Genomic DNA, 25,633 nt, shown 5'->3' with positions numbered 1-25,633 from the left:
CAACAGAGGTGTAAAGCATGGTGACACATTGAAATAATTCTAATAGATGTTTTTCCAAAGGAGATTTATGTAAATGTCCAATGAGCAAATGAGGAGATGCTCAACATTGTTAGCTATCAAGTACATATGTATCTTATATCAGAGTCATATGTGATACAACTTTATAGCCATTGGGATAGTTATAATCACAAAGGTAGATAAAGACAGGTGTCCGTGAAGATGTGAAATTGGGATTCTCAGACACTGCTCGTAAGAATGTGAAACGGTACAGCTGCATATTGGAAAACAGTCTGACAGTTCCCACTTTCACTCCTTGGTATAGGCTCAAGAGGAAAAAAAAACACACATGTACACACAAAATTTGCACATAAAAGTTTATAGCAGCATTATTTATAATAACCAAAGAGTAAACCCAACCTAAACGTCCATCAGTGGAGGAATGGATAAATAAAATGCGGTATACCCATGCAGTGGAATGTTAAAAAATGAAATATTGAAACCCGTTGCAACATGGATGACTCTTGAAAACATCGTGGTTAGAAGCCAAACAGAAAAGACTATCTACGGTGTGATACATTTATGGGGAATGCCAACAGGAGGCAAATCTACAGAGATAGAAAGAGATGAGTGGATGCCTAAGGATAAGATGGGCTTTAAGGACTGAGGGATATGGGGTCATTTTGAAAAATGCCAATGTTTTAAAATTGATTGTGGTGATGGATGCATAACTCTGTGAAGATACTGAAAGCCACCAAATTATATGCTTTAAATGGTTGGTTTTATGGTACATAAATTGTATCTCTGTGAAACCATTTTTAAAAGGACAAAATAACCCGTATATATTCACATATCTATAAATGTTTCTGTATGTAGCCATCTGTATCTGCATTACACCAGATGAGAGTTAACACTGATGTCTTTAACTACCTTCCATTACCCCATGGACTGTTTTCACCTTCTTCCCTTGCTCCACTCCAACAGTGACAAACCGGTTCCTTCCCTCCACCATCCACTTACTTGTGTAATTTCAACATATATGTATAGCAATATCAGAATTATTAGCCATACCTTCATGTGAAACAATTTTATCAACTAGAATACAGTACCATGTGCAGTTCCCTTTGTCTTTATTCTAGCATTTGTTTTACAGACTCCATTCATTTCCAAAGTTACTTAGGTCAGTGCGTCCTCCGCCCCCTCCCCATTCGTTTCAAGGAAATGGTTACATACATTTGTAATGAAATTTGGGATTGTTTTGTCATAGCTGCTATTCCCTCTTTGGATCCCCTATCTTCCTAAATGACTCTTTTAAACATATATATGTTAAGATGCACCCTTTGTTCTCTAAAGTTCTATGTGTTTTGACTAAAGCATAACACCATGTACCCATTATTGTAATATCTAAAAGAATAGTTTCATTATCCTGTAAGTCCCCTATGCTTCACTTATTCAACCTTTCCTCCCTCTCTGTGAATGCCTGGCAGCCACTGATTATTTCTTTTTTCTTTTTTTTTTACTTAATTTTTTAATGCTTATTTTATTTTTGAGAAAGAGAGAGAGACAGCGTGAGTGTGGGAGGGGCAGAGAGACAGAGGAAGACAGAGACTCTGCTCATTCGAGGCCCTGAGCCGGCAGCTCAGAGACTGACACGGAGTTCAAACTCACAAACTCTGAGATCATGACCTGAGCTGAAGTCAGACACGTAACTGACTGAGCCACCCAGGGTCCCCACTGATCACTGCATTGTCTGCATAGTTTTGCCTTTTCGGAATGTCATATAAATGGAATCATAGTATGTATCCTTTTGAGACTGACTTCTTTTACTTAGTAGCATACATTTGTGGTTTCTCGGTGTCTTTTTGAAGCTAGCCAGTGTATTTCTTTCTGTTAGTGAATAATATTTCATTGTATAGATGTACCATCGTTTTTTTTTTTGTTTGTTTTTTTGTTTTTTTCTATGGATGAAGAACATTTTGGTCACTTTTAGTTTTTGGCAATTATGAATAAAGCCACTATACATATTTTCATGTAGGCTTTTGGGTAAACACAAATGTTAAAATTAGTTGAGTAAATATGTAGGAGTGCAATTCCTATGTCATCTGTTCAGACTATGTTTAGCTTTGTCAGAAACTACCAAACTGTCTTTTGAATTCCCACCAGCAAGGGGTGACAATTCTTATGATAATATATCTCACTTCATATTGGCAATGTTTTGGAATTTTAGCCATTCTAATAGATGTGTAATGTTATTTTTAAAAGTTTACTTATTTATTTTGAAAGACAGATCATGAATGGGGGAGTGGGAGAGAGAGAATCCATGCTGAGCAGGGAGCCTGACACGGGGCTTGACCTCATGACCACGAGATCATGACCTGAGCCAAAGTCAAGAGTCAGACACTCAATGGACTGAGCCATCCCAGGTGCCCCATCAAATTTCATAACCTGAAATTTCCTGATAACAAATGCTGTTGGGCATCTTTTCATATGCGTGCTTGCCATCTATATATTCTTTGATGAGGTGTTTGCTCAAATATTTTGGCAACTTTCTAATTGTTTATTTTCTCGCTAAGTGTTGAGTTCTTCATATATTTTGGAAACAAGTTCTTTATCAGAATGCATCATGCAAATATTTTCTTCCAATCTGTCACTTTTTATTTTCTTAACAGTATCTTTTACAAAGTAGATGTTTTTAATCTTAAAGTATTTTAACGTCAAGTGTTTTTTATGGATCATGCGTTTAGTATTGTATCGCTCACTGCCAACCCCAAGGTCATAGGTTTTCTCCTGTTTTCTTCTAGAAGTTTTATAATAATTGTGTTTATGTTTGGATCTGTGATCGATTTTATGTTAATTTTTATTAAAGGAATGGCATTCATGTCTAGATCTTTCTTCTTTTTTTCTTTCTTTCTTTCTTTCTTTCTTTCTTTCTTTCTTTCTTTCTTTTTTCTCTTTTTCTTTCTTCTTTTTCTGTTGAAAAGACTATCCTTTCTTTTCTCCATTGAACTGCTTTGTTCTTTTGTCAAAGACCAATTGACTGTTTGGTTGGTTTTGTTTTATCTTGTTTTGGGACATTCTATTCTATTCCAATGGTCTATGTGTTTAGTCTTCAAAAATTTGATGCTGTCTGGATTACTGTAGCTTTATAGTAAGTCCTGCATCAGGCATCTTGAATTATCCAATGTTTTCTTCTACTTCAATATTGTGGTAGCCATTATACGTCTTTCGGCCTTCCATGTGAACGTTAGAAACAATTTATTAATATCTACAAATAGCTTGCTGGAATTTTATTGGGACTGCATTGATTCTATAGATCTAGCTGGGAAGAGTCTTCTAGTCCATGAATATGAAATATCTCTTTGTTTTGATCTGCTTTGATTTCTTTCTTCCGAGTTTTGTCGTTTCCCGTATGGAAGTTTCTACTTATTTTGTTAAATTTATACCAAATAAAAACTTTTTAGTGAGCTATTATAAATGGTATTGTGATTTTAATTCCAAATTCTAATTTCTCATGGCTGATGTATAGGAGAGAAATTGGATTTTGTATATTAACCTTATCTCCTGTGACCTTGCTACAATAACTTATTATTTCCAGGAGCTTTTGGTTGATTCTTTGGGATTTTCTACATGGACAAAAAACAAAACCATTCATTTCTTCCTCTCTAATCTGTATGCCTGTTACCTCATATGCACTAGCTGCCTCGAAGCACAATGTAATAGGAGTGGTGAGAGGGGGAATCCTACCTTCTTCCTGATTTTAGAGAGAAAACATTCGGTTTCTCACAGTCCCCTCTGTTTTTATTACATCCCACCCCAATTTTCCAGTTTCTTTGTTTCTTTCATCTCAATTATTCATGTTATCACAGGCCTGTTGTTATGGAAAAGACAGTGGGAATCAGAGATACTTTCATTTAAATCATGATTTGGATCTTGGTTAAGTTAATTTAACTCCTTTGCGTTTTAGTTTCCTTATTCCAAATTAGGAAAATACTGCCTATGCCATCCATGTACTGTTAGGATGATTACTTGGAAGATCTTGCAAAAGTTTTTTCTTTCCCCCACTTAATGCATGAATACCTAACTTTGGTTTAGGCCCTATGCTAAATTCTTAGGCTTAGACTGTGAACGAAACACAGGTTCAGCTACCAAAAAAGTTAGTGGAAAAAAAGTCAAGGTCACAGTGTATTTTAATAATCATAAGTGCCGTGAGCCCTGTCAGTGCACATGGTTGATTTTCAATACCTAGTCTTTGTTATTATTCCTTTCCCAAGTCTGTTCACTCTTTCTGAATTGTCAAAAAAAGCTAATGACATTCCTTATCTCTTTCTTTGTATACCTTGTTTCCACCCCACATAATCAATGCAAATAATTGCCCACTTGATACTCTCTCTAGTGTCTGCATTGTTGTCACTTCTTCCTCCTCCTTTCACCTAATGTCCCAAACATTTCTATACTGGAGATATATAATAGTAACATTTTGTGATTGCTAACATTTATATTTTGGTTACCATATGGTTCATACAGTATACATAGAGTATTTCAAACATAATATTCTAGAGGGCAGGGGGGTGATAATGTAGATTTTTACATAAAGCGAATTAGGCATTTAAAACAAGTTTTTTGTCATGAGGTTAATGCTGATTATTTAGCTGTACAGAATGTCTTTTATAAATCCAACATTACTCCTGGGCTCCATCCTTTGTAATCTATAAGGAATAGAGAGATTAAAGAAAGGATTTTTAACCAGGAGGAGGGGAAGGTGGGAAAAAAAGTTACAGAGAGGGAAGGAGGCAAACCATAAGAAACCCTTAAATACTGAGAACAGAGGGTTGATGGGGGGGTGGGAGGGAGGGGGAGGTGGGTGATGGGCATTGAGGAAAGCACCTGTTGGGATGAGCACTGGGTGTTGTATGGAAGCCAATTTGACAATAAATTATATATATATATATATATATATATATATATATATATATATATATGAGTGTATGGGGGCACCTTTCTTGATTTTGTGTTTTAAAGACTAAAACAAACAATAATACATTGGTTTCTTGAAAGACAGTGCCCTGTTACCTAGGCAATGGCTTTATGACACCCAAGATGTAACTAATACAACTTCAGATCAGCTTCCAGAAATTCTCTGGTTTATGAGATGAGTAGCCGAAACAATTCATTACATTGCCTTTCAAGAAAGTTATTTTGGGGGGAGGGGGGAGGAACCAAATGTGGGAAGGTGGAAAGGGGAGAGAAGGTATAGCTAACACAAACACAAGATTGGGGAGAAATCAGCAAGGTGCCCTACTGGGAACAGTTATTTGCCATTCCAGACTTCCTGCTACCTGCAGTGACAAATTTAAAAATTTGGCTTTAAAACACGAAGTAACTTGCCTTGCTTGTTTGTCCTTATTTTCTTAAAAGTAACCCAATGAAGCAATAGTATATAAAAGTGCTGGCTGGGGTTTTCATGAGCATGAGTGTGTGCCCGTGTGTTTAAAATACATTAAAATAAGTGCTGCCTCTGAGATTTTCAACAGTTACTGCTGACTCTTTAGTCTCTCCAAACTCCTCTCTGCATCAGCAATTTTGTATTTGATTTGGAACATGTTCTACATATTCTCCACCAAAGACTGGAGGTCAGTCTTGTAAAGAAGTAAAGGCATTGCATAGACCTTTGATAACCCCGCCATGCCTGCTGTCCCTTCAAAGGAAAGCAGTGTTTCAGCCTACACTTGGCTGGTTAATATAATTGACTCACCAAGTTGCCCTTGTGACTAATGATTGCCATGCGAGATGTTGTAGAATGATGTCATTTACTAATAAAATGCATTTGCTTTTACAGACTCAATTCTTTATGTTGAGAAAATAAAGATGAATCTTATTTTAAGGAATCAAGCATTTTTTCCTTACAGAAATGGAATTAAGAAAATAACTGCCATCTAAGAACCTGCTAGTTTGATAGGCAGTATTGTAAAAAATAGTATGCCTGTCTGTTTTATGAGAGTAAAGATAACCATTTAATTGATCTATCCCTGAGTCAGTCTTCCAGTATTTGAGTTACTCTGTGATTTAATATTGGAATAAAAAGTGGATAAATATCGATCAGATATTTAAGTGACTTTAAGAATTTCTGTCTAGAATAACAGATTGTGTGTGTGTGTGTGTGTGTGTGTGTGTGTGTGTGTGTGTGTATTCATTAAGCTTCTACTATATGCCTGGGTCCTTCACAAATATCAATCCTCGAAACAAAGTTGGATTTTGTAAATTTGTAAAACAAATTTTACAGATTTGGAAAAACAGATTTGGAGGGCTTAAGTAATTTTCCAAACATATTAAGTTGTGGATATTTGAGTCATTGATAAATTCTTTGATTTCAAATCCATTATTTGCAATGTACAGCTTTCCTTTAATCCTTTAATGAGAAATAATTGAAAATTATGTGATATGACATATTTCTCTTATCCTGTCCAACAAAAGGACATTTCCAATAAATATTTATTTTAAATGAGATTTTGTGTGTGTATAATGCATGTGTCTACCTTTTGCTTGTATACATGCAGGTATCCCTATTTACATGCATTTTGCAATAAAAGTTCTTAAACACTGCATCTTCTCCTACTTATGACTTCACTAATGTGGGCTGATATAGTAGTTGGTTTAAGAATAGAAACATAGGGGCACCTGAGTGGCTCAGTCGGTTAAGCGTCTGACTTCGGCTCAGGTCACGATCTCGCGGTCCCTGAGTTCGAGACCCGCGTCGGGCTCTGTGCTGACTGCTCAGAGCCTGGAGCCTGTTTCAGATTCTGTGTCTCCCTCTCTTCTCTGACCCTCCCCCATTCATGATCTGTCAATCTCTGTCTCAAAAATAAATAAACGTTAAAAAAATTTTTTTAAAAAAAGAATAGAAACGTAGTGGTGCACCTGGGTGGCTCAGTCGGTTAAGCATCCAACTCCTGATCTCAGCTCAGATCTTGATCTCAGAGTCGTGAGTTGAAGCCTCACATTGGGCTCCATGCTGGGCATGAAGCCTACTTAAGAAAAATAATAAAAAAGTAGAGTTTATGATGTCATCCAACATGAATAGTGTGTTTTATATTTCATGTTGCTTTGCATAAATTGCACTACACCTATACACTTAATTTGTGTAAGTAATTTTAACATGGGCTTGAAAACATAATTTGATGACAGGTTATAAGAGTAAAGTCTGTAGTTTTAAGGCAGTTCACATTACTTAGGACATGATCAAAAAGAAAATTTATATAATTAAATGCTACTCATTTGCACTAATAGTTTTTTTTTCTTAGTATGCACCAATTTCCAACCATAAAAGCTTATTTGTTGATTCAAAATAAATAACAGTTAATATACCTCAATTTCTGGTATAGTGATGTTATTCTTTAAGCGTTATTTTGTTTTTATTTATGAAATCTAAACATTTGGCTAAATGAAGGTATCTTGTAACTGCCAAAATGACTGTTTTTTATGTTACCTTAAAATACTTAGGAAGAGACATCAGAAGCACACATTTTCCAGATTTTCTCCTTGTTCTTTTTAAATAATATCATCTGTTCCACATAGCCCCTCTAAAACCATGAAGTAAGAAAGAAAGCAGTATTTAGACTTGGAGATCAGTAGTGTAGCCAAAGAGGTTGGGCATGTGTGGGGATCAGATAACCAACATCTATCCCAGGTAAAGCAAGAGAAGGGGGGGGGCAGTATCTCAAACCACTATAAATAGGGGGAGGTTAAAAAAGATGAGAAAGTTATAGATAAATGAAGAACATTATAAATAAAAGCTTTCAACCTTTCAATATGCCTCCAGAATATGCATTATGTAGAGATGATTGCCCCCAAACAGAGTAATATTGAATTTATTGGAAATTCGAGGATTTGTCCAAGTGGAGATCTTTGTGATTTTTGTTTCATACACCAGCAATTGAATTATTGTTTCCACTGTGGAAGGAAAAAGAGAATTGATTTTGAAAATTGACAATACCATTGTCATTATTAGTTAGGTGTAATGTCTATTCTTTTTCCAAACAAGCCATCATTTTGAATCTGGTTTAGTCAGTTTCAATCCCAGACATGCACATGAATAGTTGATGTGCAGAGACATGGCAGCCTCCCAGCTCAGCTCTCAAATTTCCACAAGCAAGATGACTCGGTTGTGATGGAGATAAGACCTTGGTTGACAAAGATAATATTTGCCATTGACATTGAGTTATTTTTATGTAACCAAAACCTGTCATTCCTTAGACAACAAGAATATAGAATGTGAAAATAAGAAGAGGTTTAAAAGTTAAGATTCCAAAATATGTCCAAAAAAGTCATTGAAAGGAACTTAATTTTTGAGAGTTTAGAACTTTACTAACAGTACAGTCTCGTTTATCTTGACAAATAAATTAACCTTTGATTTGAAAATTATAAATTGCCCCATTTGTTGCAAGAATTAGAGCCTGTACACTGTCACAAAATATTTCTTTTTTAAGGAGCAGAAACAGAACCCTGAGGAAGAAAATGTTGTGTAAGTATAGTATTAGGAAATGCTAACCACTTTTAAAATCCTGTCTTTCAGGAAAGAACGGTGACCATTAGAAGACAAACTGTAGGAGGCTTTGGATTAAGCATCAAGGTAACCTGTATTTCCATTCTATCCTTAAAGGCCGTGCTGTAATGCATGCATTTTTGTGTATTTTGGGTTTTGGTGATTAATAATTAGACAAATATGGCTATAGCAAAATCTTCAGTATTTGCACTGAGACATAAAGTAGGTAGGTTCTCAGAAAACCTTGGCCAACTTTTGATTTAGAAAGTTTCTTAGAAAAAGTATTTGGGAATTTAACCTGGCATTGAACATAGGTAGGTAATTAACTTTATCTGGGACCACCTAAAATGTCAGATCTGGTGTCGCTGTGGGCGTATCTTCCTGTACCCAGCCAGGGGAGGAGCTACTGCCTCCACCCCCCAACCCAGTGAATGGAGCAAGAACAAGTTTTACACTAATAACAGTTAAATGTTAGTTGGGTTTTATTCATCTTTTTCTTTTGTGTCGTTTTCATTTTTATTTTTATTTTGTAGAAATTGGCAAATTTTCATGTCACAATGCCAAGTAAATAGGGTAAACACAGTTTTAGCATCTGATTTATTTTTATTTATTTATTTTTTTTTTTAATTTTTTTTCAACGTTTATTTATTTTTGCGACAGAGAGAGACAGAGCATGAACGGGGGAGGGGCAGAGAGAGAGGGAGACACAGAATCGGAAACAGGCTCCAAGCCATCAGCCCAGAGCCTGACGCGGGGCTCGAACTCACGGACCGCGAGATCGTGACCTGGCTGAAGTCGGACGCTTAACCGACTGCGCCACCCAGGCGCCCCTAGCATCTGATTTATTTTTAAAATGACCATCCTGTTAACTTCCATTTACTAATGAATTTTAAATGCCTTTGTTTTTTGTGGATGTGGTTGACTAGTAAAAGTGTACCACACCTTCAATTTATCGTCATTGAAACAAAACAGAAATTTTAAAAGGATGGGAAATTATATAAATATTGGAAAAGTTAATTGCTGTCTTTAAATGCCCTTTAGAAACCTACATCTTTGCATAGATAAATGAAATTTAACTTTATCTTAAGCCAGTGGGTTAGGTATTTTGCCCACGTAGGGTGAAAATCATACATCTCAGGTATATATTTCATGAAATTTTAACACAGCTCAGTTTATATATGCTTGGAAAGTGGAGCTCTAAATTTGGTGACTATCAGTTCTAGCTGACATTATGAAAATGACTTAGAAAAATGGACCAGTGTGGAATAGCATTGTGTTGTCAAGTGATAAGAATATTACTATATAAAATGTTAGTTTTAAAATATGTATTTAACTTTCACTTTATCGTCCATCAGCTAAATCCAGGGAGGTTTGCAGTACAAGTTATAAGAAGTGGAAATGATGCCATGGGAATTATATGATACAACAGACAAGCTTTTTTTGTTTGTTTTTGTTTTTTTCTGTGATATTGATTGGGATTGCTTGAAGGGTTTAAAGATACCACTAAAGATAGTAAAAAGTCCATGAGAGAGAACAAAAGCTAAATATGAATAAAATCCAATCTCGAGAGGTGGTTTCATTTGAGATAAGCATTTTTACCTAACAGGTCGGACTCTTTTTCTGACAGTGGAGCTACATTAGTTTTATGCAGGGAAATTTTCCTTTCTATTTTTTTTCTATTTCCATTTATAATTTAAACTCAATAATATGATGTTATTTATTTTTATTAAAATGCTACAATTTTAACTAAACAGATTCTAAAATATCAGGAATTTTGCCAAATGAATTATGTCTATTTACTATTTTCATGATTTCATTCCAAACAAAACTCTTATACATCAATAAATAGATTAATTTTCGAAATCAAACGAGTGTGCACTTTCCATTCATAATATTGGCCACAAAAGCAGTGCTTGAATTGCGATCTGTGCCATATATTAGGAATTCTGACAAAAAAGGAAGTTATCTTACAATTCTTATGATACACTAATCAGAAATACAAAAATTAAGTTTATTATTTCGATTATTACCCAGTCATTCTGAAAAGTTTCTCTTTAGGATTTTCCATTTTGGTTTTCTCAATAGTTACCTCTGACACTTGCTTTTTTATTTTTAAGCTGTATTTTGTTCTGTTAGTGTGCATGTGTATACACACACACACACACACACACACTGCATATATATATATATATATATATATATATATATATATATATATAAAATGAACCATTTAAGAAAATATTTTAGCCGAATGCAGAATTAATGTTTTAACTTTGACCATTTATTTTTTTTCTATTTATTTATTTTTTGTATACTTATTGCTAGAACAATTTGAACCGATAATATAAATATTCCCATAAATATATGAGTGTATATCTTATCCTTATTTGCTTCAGTTAACTAATCACTGCTGGCACACGCTGGAGATTTTGTAGTGAGAGTTATTGACTAAAAACCTTGACTATCTCCACTGGAAATAACAAAAGGAAGGGTGCATCTTTGACAATTAAAAAGACATTAACTAATATAGTGAAGACTTCTACAGGTGCTCCTGAATTTCATCGTACTGAGAACATATGGTGTTATTATTTCAGTTTTACCTTTCAAAAAATTATTTGTGAAAGCCTGACTAACAGGTAACAAAATGGCCACCATTTGTTTTTGGTCAGAAAACACTAAAACACTCCAATATGTGCTGTTACGAGTCAAAGCCAATGGACCATGTTCTGTGCTCCTGCCAAATCTTGGCTGATGGGTTTTTCTTGCAACTGTCAGCCTTGTACATGGCGGCAACCCCTCAGTTTTCCACATGGCGGCCGGTGCTACCACAGATGGTGGACAACGTCACAGAGAGGCATCTATTCTAATGCTTTGAACGTGCCCCAGGGGCTATAGACTGTGGGCAGTGTAATATGATGGAGGCAACCAATGTCCATTAAGCTTTGATGTCACCCGTCCATGTACAATAATGTCTTGCTCCCAACACTCTCTCCGGGCAGAGACTTCCCTTTTAGGATGAGGAAAAAAAGTCAGCCTTTACCTCCTTTTATTTTCTCTGCCATATTCTTGAGACAACATTGAAACTTCTGGGACAAAAATGTGTGGCTTAGTCCCAGGTGGCTTGGAGAATGAGGTAGCCACATGTCTGTACAGTTTGATTCCAGGTCTTTGATTCGATATCCTCCCTTGAAGCCACTAAGATGTAGTGCACATTAAGGAGAGCTTCCATCTCAAAACTTCCTATAATCCTAAGGAATAAGAGAAAATTGTAAATAATAATGAAAGATTGTAGAAGATCTAAATTTTTAAAACTACAATGTAAGTAAATTTTAATCCATTTTCTTTTCAAATGTTGTCTTATCCCCTATTGTTTTATTTTATTATTTTATTTTATTTTATTTTATTTTATTTTATTTTATTTTATTTTATTTTATTTTTACCTTAAGATTTTAGTTTGCATTATTAGGACTTTCTTACAAGATCCGGGACTCTCCTTTGAAAAGTCATAGTTACCATCTTAAATCGTATCTGAAGATGCTAGACCCTCAGTATGGAACACAGTCATCCAAAAAGAGCTTTGGCATCAGTCACATTACGTTTTAATATAGAAATCAGATTTATCTCCAGAGACAAATTTATTTTTTAAATTCTTAAAATCCCATCTTTTCAAAACAAGAGTGTTTTACCACGGAAAGGTAGAGACCAAAATTACCTATATATCCATGTTAATTCTAAACAAGGGGAAAAAAAACTCACAACACTGAACCAAGGACCTTTGGGCAGGTGACAGTCTTGTGCTAATGCAGCACGTGGTGAAGCAGGTGTCCTGACAGGTGGAACGTCCACACAAAAGGCTGACTGTCTTGCTCCACGTTCCCATCCTCTGGTTTAGCTAATCGATTTGTTTCCAGCTCCTAAAAATAAAAGGGGTTCTTTTTAACCCCCCTCCTCCCCCGAACATGCTTATCCCCGGATCTCCGCTTGTTTCTGCATTTGCTGTCCCGTGTTACAGTTTTTCTTGCACTACAGTTAGATCTAGTAGGAGCGCATGTGTAACTGAGCCAGGCTACAATAAGATGAAAGTTGGAGGCACAACACACACACCTTTGTACGTGGCCCAGCTCTCTGTTGTCTTTAAATGGCATTTCACCCACAAGCTCCGACTCCAGGATCTCAAGATAGAAAGAAATGATGGCCATGCTTTCTGATCAGAAACTTAAATCATGAACCAATGCTGGGGTTTTATGCACTGTGCTCACTCCCCGGGCTGTCTTCCGGAAAGCGTTGCTCGTTCGAGCTATTTTGACCCTTGTGTTGCTTTTGAGAACACTTCTGGCAACTGCTATAACTCTGGATCTTTCCTGACAATTCTTTATGATTCTTCCTGTCTCCTACCGTTGTTGACAGTCTTCCTTGATTAAAACGTCCCTCAGAAGTCATTGCGTGTTTTTTCCCTTGTATTCGTTTTTGTTTTGGTTTGTCACTCAATAAAATGCCAAGCTCTTCTTATTTACGTTTTTAAATTTCCAAAAGATCATTCTCCGAAAACTGAATTAAAGGATCACTAAACTTTCCACTTATAATCATTTATCCTTCTCCGGTGTCAGACTGAAACTGCTTCCTTTTGTAAAAAGTTCAGAAATCACAGAAGTAAAAGCAATGACTCCTTCAAGTCGTAATTAATAAAAGTTCATCATGCACCCACCAAGAAGACAGTTCACAGAGCAGGAGCCCTCAAACCAAAACACAGAATGTGGCTCAGGGGTATATTATTATACAGCAGCTTGTATAGTGGGAAGGCAGTGACTGTTGTTCACGGCGATTGGTCTTAAGACTGCATTACAATTTTCTTAAATGATAGGGAGTTGCTTAGTGGTTCGTCCGTGTCAAACTTGGGAAACAAGTCAAGTTTTGCTTATGATTTCAGGAGGCATGAACAAAACATGACTCGGGTCAAGTTAGCCTTGCAAAATAAGCTAAATTAAGCTTTATTTATATGACTTAAACTGGTTTTGTCTGCTTGGAATGTTCAAGGCTGGTGTCCATTTGTTTTTGATTTTCACACCTTAAAGCTCTCAGATTTATTAGGCTGGCTGGTATATCCTCTCCCTGGTCCTGCAGGACATTCTGATCTGGGCCCTTGTCTAGTTTTCCTGAGTTCCTGAATTGCTATGGACTTTTCTGTCCCTTGTTCCCCACTCTTCAGCTTCTGCCCCCTTTCCCTCCCACCTTGCCTGCCTTTTGGCCTTCGGGTAGAATCTTTCTTTCACATGCTCATCCCTTTGTCTGGACTCTCCAGATACTAAGCCATTTCCAAAAATGACTTCATGGTCTCCACACCTACATTCCCAATAATCACCAAAGTTTCGCATCAGAGGACCCAATATTCTTGTATTTTTGCCTCGTTCCTTTGAGAATCACTCTATGGATACTCCCCTTAAAGTAAGTCCCTTTTATTTGTCTTCCATATCTTTGCAAATACAACATCATACATTTGCATATTATTAAATCATGCCTCTGGTCATTGTCATTTAACAAATCACCTTTTAGAGATGGGTGTTTTGCATATTATTACTAGAAAAGGTTTTCTGGAGTATTTTTCAACAGACACGACTCTGCCATCTATGTCCATTAAGGAAATGTTTGCAATAAAAGGTGATTTTTTATGTGGAAGCCTTAACTTTGCACAATCAAGAATGAAATTATAATTATTATTAAAATTTTATCATTTATAAATAATAATTGCAAATATTTACCGACTGCTCTATAAATCCCAGATACTGAGCTAAATACTTTATATTTGGTTTCATTTGGCCTTAATATCTAGCAAAGTAGGTAACTATCGCTATCCCTCTATAGACAACGGGGTTACGTACTAAGAGGTTAAGTAATTTATCCATTGTTGTACAAGGCAGATCTAGGCCTAAACTTCACCTAAAGCAGATAACATTTTATTATTATTAATAATAATAAGAGAAGGCTCTTAATAACTATGCTCTATAGGTATAGAAACTGGAATATATAGAAAAAAATATATATATAATATATAACATGTAATTATAGAATATATAATATATCACATATATTATATAAAATATATGATAAATACATATATAATATATAGTTATATATATTATATAGATATAGATAGATATGGAGAATTATTTAGAAATAATTTTATTTCTAAACTCTCTACCTGGGAACACAAATAATGTTTCCTTTCTAAATTATTTATGTTATGGTTTATTCAAAACTAAAATAAACGGATCAATGAGTCCAGGATCAAGCAAAGAATTTAATATCCAGGGCTTGGTATTACTTTCACCAAGTTTACCAAAAACTATGTTTTCAAACTAGGTGTAATAAATTTCTTTCTTTCAATTTATTAGTGATTTCAGGGCAAAGTCTTTAAATATCAACTGTTGATGTTAGTTTGCATATGGTTACATTTCTCCTCATTGTGTTCCTTTTTCTTTTCACTTGAGTCTGATTCTTCTCTTTCCACTGGGGACAACATGGATATATACCTTTCCACCATAGAAATAGGAGGATACCAGACATGTAATAAGGCTTAAGTTGAAGATAATGGATTAGTCCCAAGAATCAGTTAAAAGCACTGACCGACTATCATTTTAAAGAGCATTTTTTAATTAAATAGCTTATTGAGGTGTAATTTACATACCATGCAATGTAACCACATTTATAAGTTAGTGGCTTTCATTATATTCACAGATGTGTGCAACCATCACTATAGTCAATTTTGGAGCACTTCATCCCCCTCATATCCTTGAGTTATCATCCCCTTCTCCACCTATCGCCCTAACTCAGCTTTATGCAACCACTAATGTACTTTCAGTCTCTATTTTGGACTTTCATATGAAGGCAGTCATATAGTATGTGGGAAGGATCATTAATCCGTGCTGAGATCAAACTAGGTGATACTAGCAGATAAGCATGGCAATCGAACAGATAAGGATATTTTCCAATATTCTTTCAGATTATATTCCTTTAGGTGCTTTTCCCATACTTCTTCATTGGGCTCTTAACCTTAACTACTGTGTTGTTATTATCTGTTTACAAATATTTTTATTGCTGTAAGTAAATATATAATGGTGGGGTCTATGTTTCTTTTTTCCCCCCAGATCCCAGAATATGATTGATTGATTGATTGATTGATTGATTGATTGGAATAATGAAAATGCTGAACTGAAAATATTTGTTTGGCAAGATTCCCCAAGCTCTGAAAACATTCTGGGTTTTATTTGGTGGAATTTCACAGTTATATCGGCAAATGCTTTATATAGAATACTACTAAAAATGTTTTAGATGGGACTTTATATCCTGGTTCCTATAAAGTTAGCCATAAGCTTAATTATACATTGAATGGTATATGTTTTAATATTTTCTGGGATGCATTGTAGAATGTTGCCTCACTTTCCCTCGTCTTGATTTTACACTGGAACAACAGAGTTCAATGAATTCATTTATTCTCTAAACTTGACCACAAGCCATGTACCCAAGCCATCCGAAGGGTAGGTTGGGGAGAAGCCAGTAAAGGAAGCTCTGCCTGGAGCTCAGGACCTTTACAGTCTAGTAGGAAAGTAGACATTGATCAAATTTTGATGTAAATAAATGTAAATCATAGCCTAGATCCAGTGTTACAGAAGTGAATTACTTCATGTAAGCAGACATTGATAAATGGGGTCCTTAACCTGAAATTTTGAATCTGAGTAGGAGTTTACCAGGTTAAGAGTAAAAGAAAAAAGTGTCCAGGCAGAGGGGATAGTATATATTGATGTCCTTTGGTGCTCAGAGTGATGAAGGTCCAGGATGAAGAGGCAGAGGCAGGCTGAGACCACAAGACAGGGGACCGCTGAGGATTGGGGGTTTTATTCTAAGTGTAATGGGAAGTCTATCACCTATTTTAAATAGGATGAGTTGCGTTATTTGATTCTTGACTGGACAACCTTACATTTCCCCATTTAGGTCCAGAACTAAATCTAATTAACTTTAATAGAGCTGGACTGCTCTCACATTTCATCCAATAAATTAAGGTACTGTAATTTTAAGTTCCAATTTTATCTCCCGAGTTTTGTCTAAAAATTTGCTCTTTAATTAATTAATAAAGTAATTTTCTGCAATTAGATCAAGAATCCTTTCTGAGCTCTTAACGTCTGATTTAAAAAGACCCAAAAACGAAAAACCCACCTTTGGACTCAAATCATTCAAATTTCAGGACAGATTTTACATATAAAAGAAAAAAAATGTTGACAAAATAGGTGTTAGTTATATCCTGTCATTTAAAAATAGCTATAAGTCTCCTGGTGTTGAGAGACGAGTGGGGTTACTGAGTTCGCCCTCAGAAATTGCTATTCCAACTGTCTTTTCTCAAGGCAGACCCCAGCGAGAGGTTTCCCACTGGCCTACCATGGTAACTGGTATGAAAAATCTTTGGCACTAAGAAAATCTTTGGATTCAATAGTGCAAGGAGAAAAAACTACGAAAAGCAAAACAGCTGAAGGAAAAACACTCTGATGATAGCCACACAGAGAAGAGTGACATAAACAATGTCACTCTCTGCCCCCAAATATCTGAACCGTACAGTATCTGGATGAGTTTGTTTCTTCTTTTTCTACCACCTGAAACTTCATTGGTGGATGGTTCATCTCAGTTAACCGGTCTTTTCTTCTTAGAAATGGAGATGTGTTCTTAAAATTCCTTCCAATTTCCAAGTGTCTCTAGACACCAACTATGACTATGGTCATTCGATTCATTGTACATTCTTGGCTTCTACTTAAAATCATTCTGCAATGTGCTTAGTCCTGGAAAAGCTTTTGACTTCATTTATTCATTCACTCATTCATCAACAAACATTTCAAAGATAAAAAAGAAAGACGTTACTCCATGCATTGAGTTTACATCAATGTGTGAAACAAATTACCAAAAAATTCAATGCCCTCTTGGAACTTACATTCTAGTTACGGATGGGGGAAGGAGAAAGAAAGCAAATAAATATAAGAAATGAATAAAGATAATAGTAGGCTGGAAGCTGATGACTATAATGGGAAAGAAAGAATAGAATTAAAAATAGGGGATTGGGAACTGGGAACCCTAAATAGTAAATGCTGAGGGTCTTAGAATGGATTAGTGCTAAGCTTATTTACCACTCTAATGCCATGTAATTTTATTCATAAATCTTAATTGATAGACTAATTAGGATAATAGCTACCTTGTATTCAGTGTTTATTGTGTGTTAAATAAGCGTTCATTCAACTACACTATCAGTCACAAATCACTATCCTTCGATCAGATGAGAGGTCACGTTAGACACAATTAGTGCTTCTTATGGGCATACTGACCAAAAGGCAAAGGAAAATTAGGAGCTATGCAGTTTAGGTCAGAGACTTTACAGAGCTAGTGAAGGTGGGAGCTGAATATTTGGTTGGTGAGAAATAGTGAGACAAGAGAGTTAGCACTGGGTTTGAATTTCAGTCGGAGTAAGACGGTTTCAGTATTTTATTTATCACATGTCTTTGATATTCTAGAAGGAAAAGGGACTACTTTCCAAGAAAAAAGCTGAATGTCATTACTTTTCTCAACAATAATTGCCCATCTTATATTTAAGTATATTGACAATTCAGAGTTAAAAATTGACATTCATGGAAAAACATCTGTTCTGAAATAACTTTTGTCCTTAAATAAAAAAATATTTAAGAAGTTTACTTGTTCTGAAGGTAGAGAAACCCAGTGGGATTTTAGATTGTCTTTGCAACTATCCTGTATTAAAAGTGCTATATTTCTTTTATGCATGACATTTTATTCTTTTATGCCTTCATTTGATTTTTCAACTATTGATTTCAACCTTCTCAATTCTGTCATACTGAAACAGAAGTTTTATGTGCTCATTTCAGGGATTTATTTTATTTCCTTCCATATAAGTTTAACTTACATATTTTTTTTTCTTTTTTCATATATCATTTGGTCAACTAGATGAAGAATTACTACAATGTTCTTGCCAGTTTATTGTATTTTGTTAATTGTTTCATATATACTTTCACACTAAGAGGAATATACTATTAATTAAAGAAATGTAGGTGACTCCTTTCCCATCATGCATATGCAGTCTGACTTTCTGTATCACTTTGTGCAGGTAAAGGTCTCTTTAGTTACTTAGCATCCAAGGGGACCTGTGCTTGGTCAGCAGCCTAGAACAACTTAGCCAGTTAATGTAAATACATAATTATTTGGTATTCGAATGCTAAATAAGAATTTCTACAATGGACAGCATGATACACATTGAAGAGAATGCCCATGTAAGCACTTCCAATCTTTATATGGAAAACAAAAGCTTTCAAAGTCAACTGTTATTAGTTACTGGATATCACCGTGAAATTCTAAACAGGTAGATTACGTTTTTTTGGGAGCACTATGTGCTGAGTAGAGAAACTCCACAAGTTTGTTTAAATTCTATCTGGTGTCCGTTCACAGACTATTCATTGCATGTATAGTTTTCTAACTAAAACCTGCATTTTTATTTTTTGCAATTAAAAAGCGCAATATATGATTTTCTCTTTTCAGGGGGGAGCAGAACATAATATTCCAGTTGTCATTTCAAAAATCTCCAAGGAGCAAAGAGGTAAAGTGTTAAGAGAATTATATAGTAACCATTCCTTTGTAAGCCATCCTTACTGTAGAATAAGTCGGATTAAATACTATAGATTAGGATATGATTGACCAGCTCCACGTTCCCCATGACCAGGCAGTAAGTGGCTGAGTCTGATTCCTGAGGCTCTCCCTTTATTACTTCTGGGGCATATTTCTTTCACGAAAAGCAAAGGGGAAAGAGAAGAGAGAGTGTGACTCTATAAATCAGGGACCACATAGCTTTTCAATTGTTTCATTTAGCAAACAAACATATCCACAAACTTAATGATAGCAAGTCCTGTCAAATATAGGCAGTTCCTGACATACATATTTTTTTCTGTTCTCATATGAAGTTTTACTCAGTCTATCATGAAGTTTCACTCAAAAACACACCAAAGATGTAAAGCAACTGAAATCAGTAAGACAATCTAATGTTTAAAAGGAAACCCAGAGCTGATCCCATAGCCAAAGGACTGAATGTCTAGATTCAAGCTTTTTCATAGATACCTTAATACGATAAGTACACGAGAAAATCTCGTCATCCATCCAGAAGAGCGACCAGTTTTCGGCAACTGTAAGATCTGAAATGATAGGATTAAACAGAAATAGGTGTTTCAATATCTGGGCGGAATCATAAGATTGTTTTTGCATTTCTATTACTTGTGGATCATTTACGATGCTGTCTATATAAAACATTTATTTTTCCCCCTTGTATCAATATTGATTTGATTTAATTATAAAACTCTTTCATATGTATGAAGAAAATAGTCGATGCATAATCATTGCTTTTCTCTCTTCACAGCGGAACTTTCAGGTCTGCTCTTTATTGGGGATGCGATTCTGCAGGTATAAATTTTACCCTAATTTTCTATGTGCAACCAAAATATAAATTCAATTCACAATAGGCCACGTGAAACCAGTTTTCTTTTCTTTGCAGATAAATGGAATTAATGTGAGAAAATGCAGACATGAAGAAGTGGTAAGTTTTCTTCACTTTTTCTTAATACCATGATTTTCCCATGTGCCAATGAGGATTCATTGCATTGCTAAATACTGTTCAACTTATTCATTAGGTAGATATGACATTGGTCCAGCGTGCTATCAGATTTTTCAAATGATCTCTTAATTGGTGTGTGTGTGTGTGTGTGTGTGTGTGTGTGTGTGTGTGTGTGTGTTTCATAGTAGAAACAGAATTGTGAGTACTACCCAGGATGAAATGTACTTCAAAGAAATACTTTAAGGGTTGCTTGTTATGTTTTTCCGGGTTTTCTATTAATCCCTACCAGTCAGTGTCCACTGAATATATCTCTTGGTGAAATGCATCTCTAATTCTTTACAAATATTTAAAAGTTTAAAAACAGGGGAGCCTGGGTGGCTCAGTTCGTTAAGTGTCCAAATCTTGATTTCAGCTCAAGTCATGATCTCACGATTTGTGAGATCAAGCCCCGCATTGGACTCTGTGTTCACAGCATGGAGCCTGCTTGAGATTCTCTCTGTCCCTCCCCTTCTCACACTCTCCCTCTGTCTCTCTTTCTCAAAATAAATAAATAAACATCTTTAAGAAAGCTTATAAACAATAGAATTTATGTCTGTAAAATCTTACACAGTAGCAGAATCCATCGGAAGAGCTCATACAGACGTGTGTGTGTGTGTGTGTGTGTGTGTGTGTGTGTGTGTGTGTGTTTGAGAGAGAGAGAGAAAGAGGGAGACAGAGAGAGAGAAAGAAAAGGAAAGAGACAAAATTTAGAGGAGCTTAATCTTAAGGTATACTGAATTAGCACAAGGCAGAAAGTTCACCAATTTTGTGTGTGTATGTGTTGTTGTGTTTTGTGGTTAGTTACTTATGTATCTATTTTTTTGGATGTTGGTAAATGTGCAGATCTGAAGCCCAGGCCTCAGATACTCTCATTCAGTTTAGGTGGGCCTAGGAATTTTAGGTGGGCGGATTTTAACACTTGGCCCAAATGGTTCCACCCTAGGTGGCTTGTACCCACCCTTTGGGAGAAGCTGGAAGGTTGAAGGGCTTCTGTTGGGATGGTGAGGAGACATAAAGGAAGAGGACAGTGGTAGGCACTTGGGAAATATTTGTCGCACCTGACTAAATAGCATTCCTAGAGCCTTCAATGAATGTCTTTAGCATCTCACAAGGGAAGGGAAGGAGGAGAAATTATGTTTAAACGTTTATGCGCAAGGGTTGTGTTTGAATGCATTACTCCTCTGTTAAAAGTATTTGGAGAAAACTATTCTGATACGTTTGTGTGTTTCAAACCTCAAAGAGGCAACCTTTGCTGTTCTTGGCGAGAAGCCACGGTTCCAAGAGCAGCGAAGGCAGGGGTGGGGGTGGGGGTGGGGGGGTTCTCCATTGTGCGTACTTGGGATAGCTAAGCAGGGTTTGTCATCATCATCCCTTTTTGTCTTCTCCAAAATCTTACCCAGGCCACTCTATTGCCCCTCTGTGGTGAATGTCCTTTAAGATATTTCCAGTCTCGACTTTAGTACAAATACGTACAGAAAAAGCAGGGTTTCAGGACAGGTTTTAGGCAAATGAGAGCACACCCGAGAGCACTCCGTTCTGCAGGTTCACATGCGAATGTTACATACGGCCACGTAAGCAAATAATATGTTAACTTCAGTCTTTGCGCGAAAATACAAACTGATTTTAAACTCACGACACAGGGAGCCGGAAACAAGCGCCTTCTCTTTTCAAACCACATGCTGTTAGGCGGGGCCGTGTTGGCAATTTGCCCTTCCAAGGCAGGCGGCATGCTTAGACAAGCTGTCCTGCAGCTTTGATTAAGCCGATGAGTGCTGCGTGAAAGATTAGAATGTGCTAATAATGCCACTTCCTAACGCTGTTCATTGTGTTTCAAAGAAAAGGAAGGTAGGATTATATTGCAAATTATATGTGGCTCTTCGCAATACACTTCCGTTCTTCTTTGAGAGGCTTAACCTTATCAGCTTTGAAAAACAGGCACTAATATTCTTAAGTTCCAATCTTTCACTTTCCAACGGTGATTAGATGCTTTTGTCTTCATTGTTAATTACCTAAGCAAATACACCGACTTATACCTCCGCGGAGCTGAGATACTAATTAAATGTTTAAGAATGCACTCAAATGGGCAGAAAAAGGCGCACCGAGCTCAGAGGCCGTAGATGGTTTTAAAATAGCACGCTGATGCCACTTTCCTGATTCCAAGTCGGTGATTCACACAGAGTTCCAAACTCAGAAACAGACTGAGTAGGTGTGGCAATATGGTGTAGGTGCACAGAACTTTCCTTCCATTCGTCTGCATCACTCATTGACATGGCTAGAAATTTTGTGTCTGGTCCCTCATTAGCTTTGCTCTTGGGATGCCTTCGACAATACAGATGTGATTTCTGTGTTGGAGTCCTGTTGACTCCGTGTGTGTTGATCTGTGCGGAAGGAGAATCCCACGGTGTCCACTGCGGGCACCCAGAAGGACTTACAAGGAGTTCATTAGCCAAATGCCTAGAATCGGATCACCAAAGCATTTGTCTATCTGTGTCTCATGTCGCTAGTCTGGGCATACAGTAATTCACTTCTCGGCTGCCCCCACACCATGCAAGGCATTCGTCTTGCGAGAAGTTTGTGGAAGAAGAGACCCTTCCGAAGTTTCCATGTGAAGAAAGATTTAGCACAAGTGCCAAATGTTCCTTGGCCTGTGACATGGTGGCAAGGTGGCAGGGTCCAGAATAGATGGCTTTCATACTCACAAACAATCGTATGCAAATCCTTCCACTGTAATTTCAGGCAAATGGACTTACCTGTTCTGTTACTCATCTTAAAAGAAAGCTAACAACCCCTTTTATAAAGATCGAATGGGAATAATGTGTATGAAACTCTTAGCACAGATCTGGCAAGTAAGAAAAATTATGTATTATGTGATGCCATCAAATAATATTGCTGGCCTTTTTTCCCCACTCACCCCCCAGTGGTTACTGCTGTGTCCGTGTTGGGCAGTGTCTTGTTGAGATTCATCCTGGGCCCTGAGAAGCTCCCATATGAAGAGGGTACTAATGCATGCTGGGGTCTGCATCCCAAGCTCCTTCCGCCACACGCAGTCAGGAAGTGAAGTGGGCACCCATGCCTGCAGGGGAATTGCTGTTTGAAAATTAGGGCTCCTTGTTCAGCAGAACAGGCGCCTATTTATGTATCTTTGATGTGAATGTGTTATGTAGTCCATGAGTTATGCTCCCAAGACATCGAAAGTTCCTAATGTACCAATTCTTTTTTTTCTTTTCTTTTTTTAATGTTTATTTATTTTGAGAGAGAGAGAGAGAGAGAGAGAGAGTGCGAGCAGGGGAGGGGAGAGAGAGAGGGAGACACAGAATGTGAAGCAGGCTCCAGGCTCTGAGCTGTCTGCACAGAGCCCGATATGGGGCTCGAACTCACGAACCAGAGATCATGACCTGAGCTGAAGTTGGACGCTCAACCGACTGAGCCACCCAGGCACCCCACCCCCAATTCTTTTTTCAAGGAAACCCATATGTATTGCCACTGTTGATATTAAGATTAACTCTATTTCTTTTTACCTTATCACTGAACCCTAGACACCTTAAGTTGATTGTCATCTATCTATCTATCTATCTGACATTGATTAACAGGTAAACTGATCATATATCAAACTCTGAGTATCATCTACATGAAATACACTGAGATGGAGTCCTTCGTGTGACAAGAAATAATATATAAATAACTTTGTCTCTAGCTTTATTGTTATGTGAACATCATTTCTGTAGAGTTTAAAAACTGCGAGAGTGTACAAAAAATTAGCAGGAAAGGACATGTTGATTTATCTGTGGTCTTCAAAATGTAACAGTGGGATCTGTTTATGCTCACGAGAAATAAAAGGAAATAAGATCTATCTATAGCAGAAAAAAATGCATCTTGAGTTTATAATCAAGATAGTTGGAAATGAGAATCTATTAGTGTAATTGAAATTTCATCTAATAAGACTTTCAAAACAGCAAAGCTCATCACTAGGCAAAGCAGAATTGATGGATAGATAATTCCAGACGTTTCTTTCTAAAATATTTCTGGTTTCATGTTTGAGATTTATGGGTTCTAAAAAAGAGGTTCATTTGCCTTTTGATTTTGTGGTTTTGCTGATACCAAATATTAGATAATTAGAAATGCAAATAACTAATTTGTTCTGAATTTTTAATTTTAAAACAAAGTCCAAAAAACCATATGTGTCTTATAAGAGCAGAATAAGTATCTTGATCAGTTGAAATCTGATATTCATGCCATAAAAACAAATTTTGATAAAACTAATGTAAACTGTTGTTTAATAGCATTTTAATTATTATGATATGCTTAAATTAGTTCAAAATTTCCATTAGAATAAAAAGAATATGTTCTTTTTTTAGCTTAGAATAATCAGAAAATAACTTTACAAAGGCTATATCTTATCTGAAAATAAGGCATTAATTTATACATTGGAACCGTTTAGTAGGTTTTATGAGTTACCAAGGAACATATTTAGGATGTGATTTGGGAACACACATCATTTTGCATCTTGGCAAAAGATTAAAATGTCACAGAGTTGCAAATCATGTTTTACCTAACCGCTAATAATTCTTAATTTGTTCTCAGTTTGGAAATAGGTATTGAGATCTAACAGATTAATACTTTCCTTAAGAATTCTAACTATAGCAGTGTTTTTCTTTCAGTTAACTACTACCCAGGAAAGCCATACATGAAATAATTACACTTTTAGTATTTCCCACTAGTTTTGGAAACTTTAAATGCAAAGACAAAAATATGCAAAATATTGTTTATGCTATCGCTGATTTCGGAAATAAAGTATCTAGAACTTGCTTTATCTGCATACTTAGCTTTTTATTAATACTTTTAGGCCTTCCTTCTCTGCTAAGCCCACAGGCCTGTCCCTCATTAGGTATGAATATAGATAGCACAGGCCACACTTTAATTAAATGTATGCTTTTCACTCCTGGCTACTGATTCTCATCAAATCTTTATTTGCTGTCTGACATAGCTTAAAGACCCGATTGCAATTCCCGTAATAATGAAACAAAGGCAAGCCTGGTAAACCAATCACGTAGTGGAGCCCCAACCAATTTTTATCTAGAGCAATGGACACAGAGAATACACAGCAGCAAGGACAGGCGACCATGTTGTACTAGGGGACAAAGTAATTGGGACGTATCAATGCATGTGTCCATATCCACTCCTCACCTCCAACAAAGACTTCTCAGTCACTCCTGCTCCCCAGGTTAGAATGATGAGGGGACATATGTGTCACATATAGATTATACACTTTTCGCATAACTGACTTATTTTGTTTTCAAGGTGATTAAAGTGAAAGGCAAGGAGAAAAAAAGCATAGGAGAATAAAAGCTTCAAGATTTAAGCTAAAAATTGCGTCTCAGGCACTTTTCAGCTACGTGATGTTCCTAAAGTTCAAAGTC

At 36.3% G+C, this 25,633-nt stretch overlaps 1 protein-coding gene across 3 annotated transcripts in view; it reads left to right on the top strand.

Moving 5' to 3' along the window:
* SNTG1 (syntrophin gamma 1) overlaps positions 1-25,633 on the top strand; it is a 902,129-nt gene that overhangs the window by 611,539 nt on the left and 264,957 nt on the right. For all 3 annotated transcript variants that reach the window (XM_086695809.1, XM_025922739.2, XM_086695810.1), the window contains exons 6-9: positions 8,567-8,623; positions 19,115-19,172; positions 19,983-20,026; positions 20,118-20,159. In XM_086695809.1, the coding sequence (XP_086551935.1) occupies positions 8,567-8,623; positions 19,115-19,172; positions 19,983-20,026; positions 20,118-20,159 (201 nt within the window). The remainder of the gene's footprint in view (positions 1-8,566; positions 8,624-19,114; positions 19,173-19,982; positions 20,027-20,117; positions 20,160-25,633) is intronic.

This window comes from Puma concolor, chromosome F2 (genome assembly GCF_028749965.1).
Source record: "Puma concolor isolate L17-30 chromosome F2, mPumCon1.1.hap2, whole genome shotgun sequence".
Lineage (NCBI taxonomy): Eukaryota > Metazoa > Chordata > Mammalia > Carnivora > Felidae > Puma > Puma concolor.
This window is presented reverse-complemented; position numbering and strand designations above follow the sequence as displayed.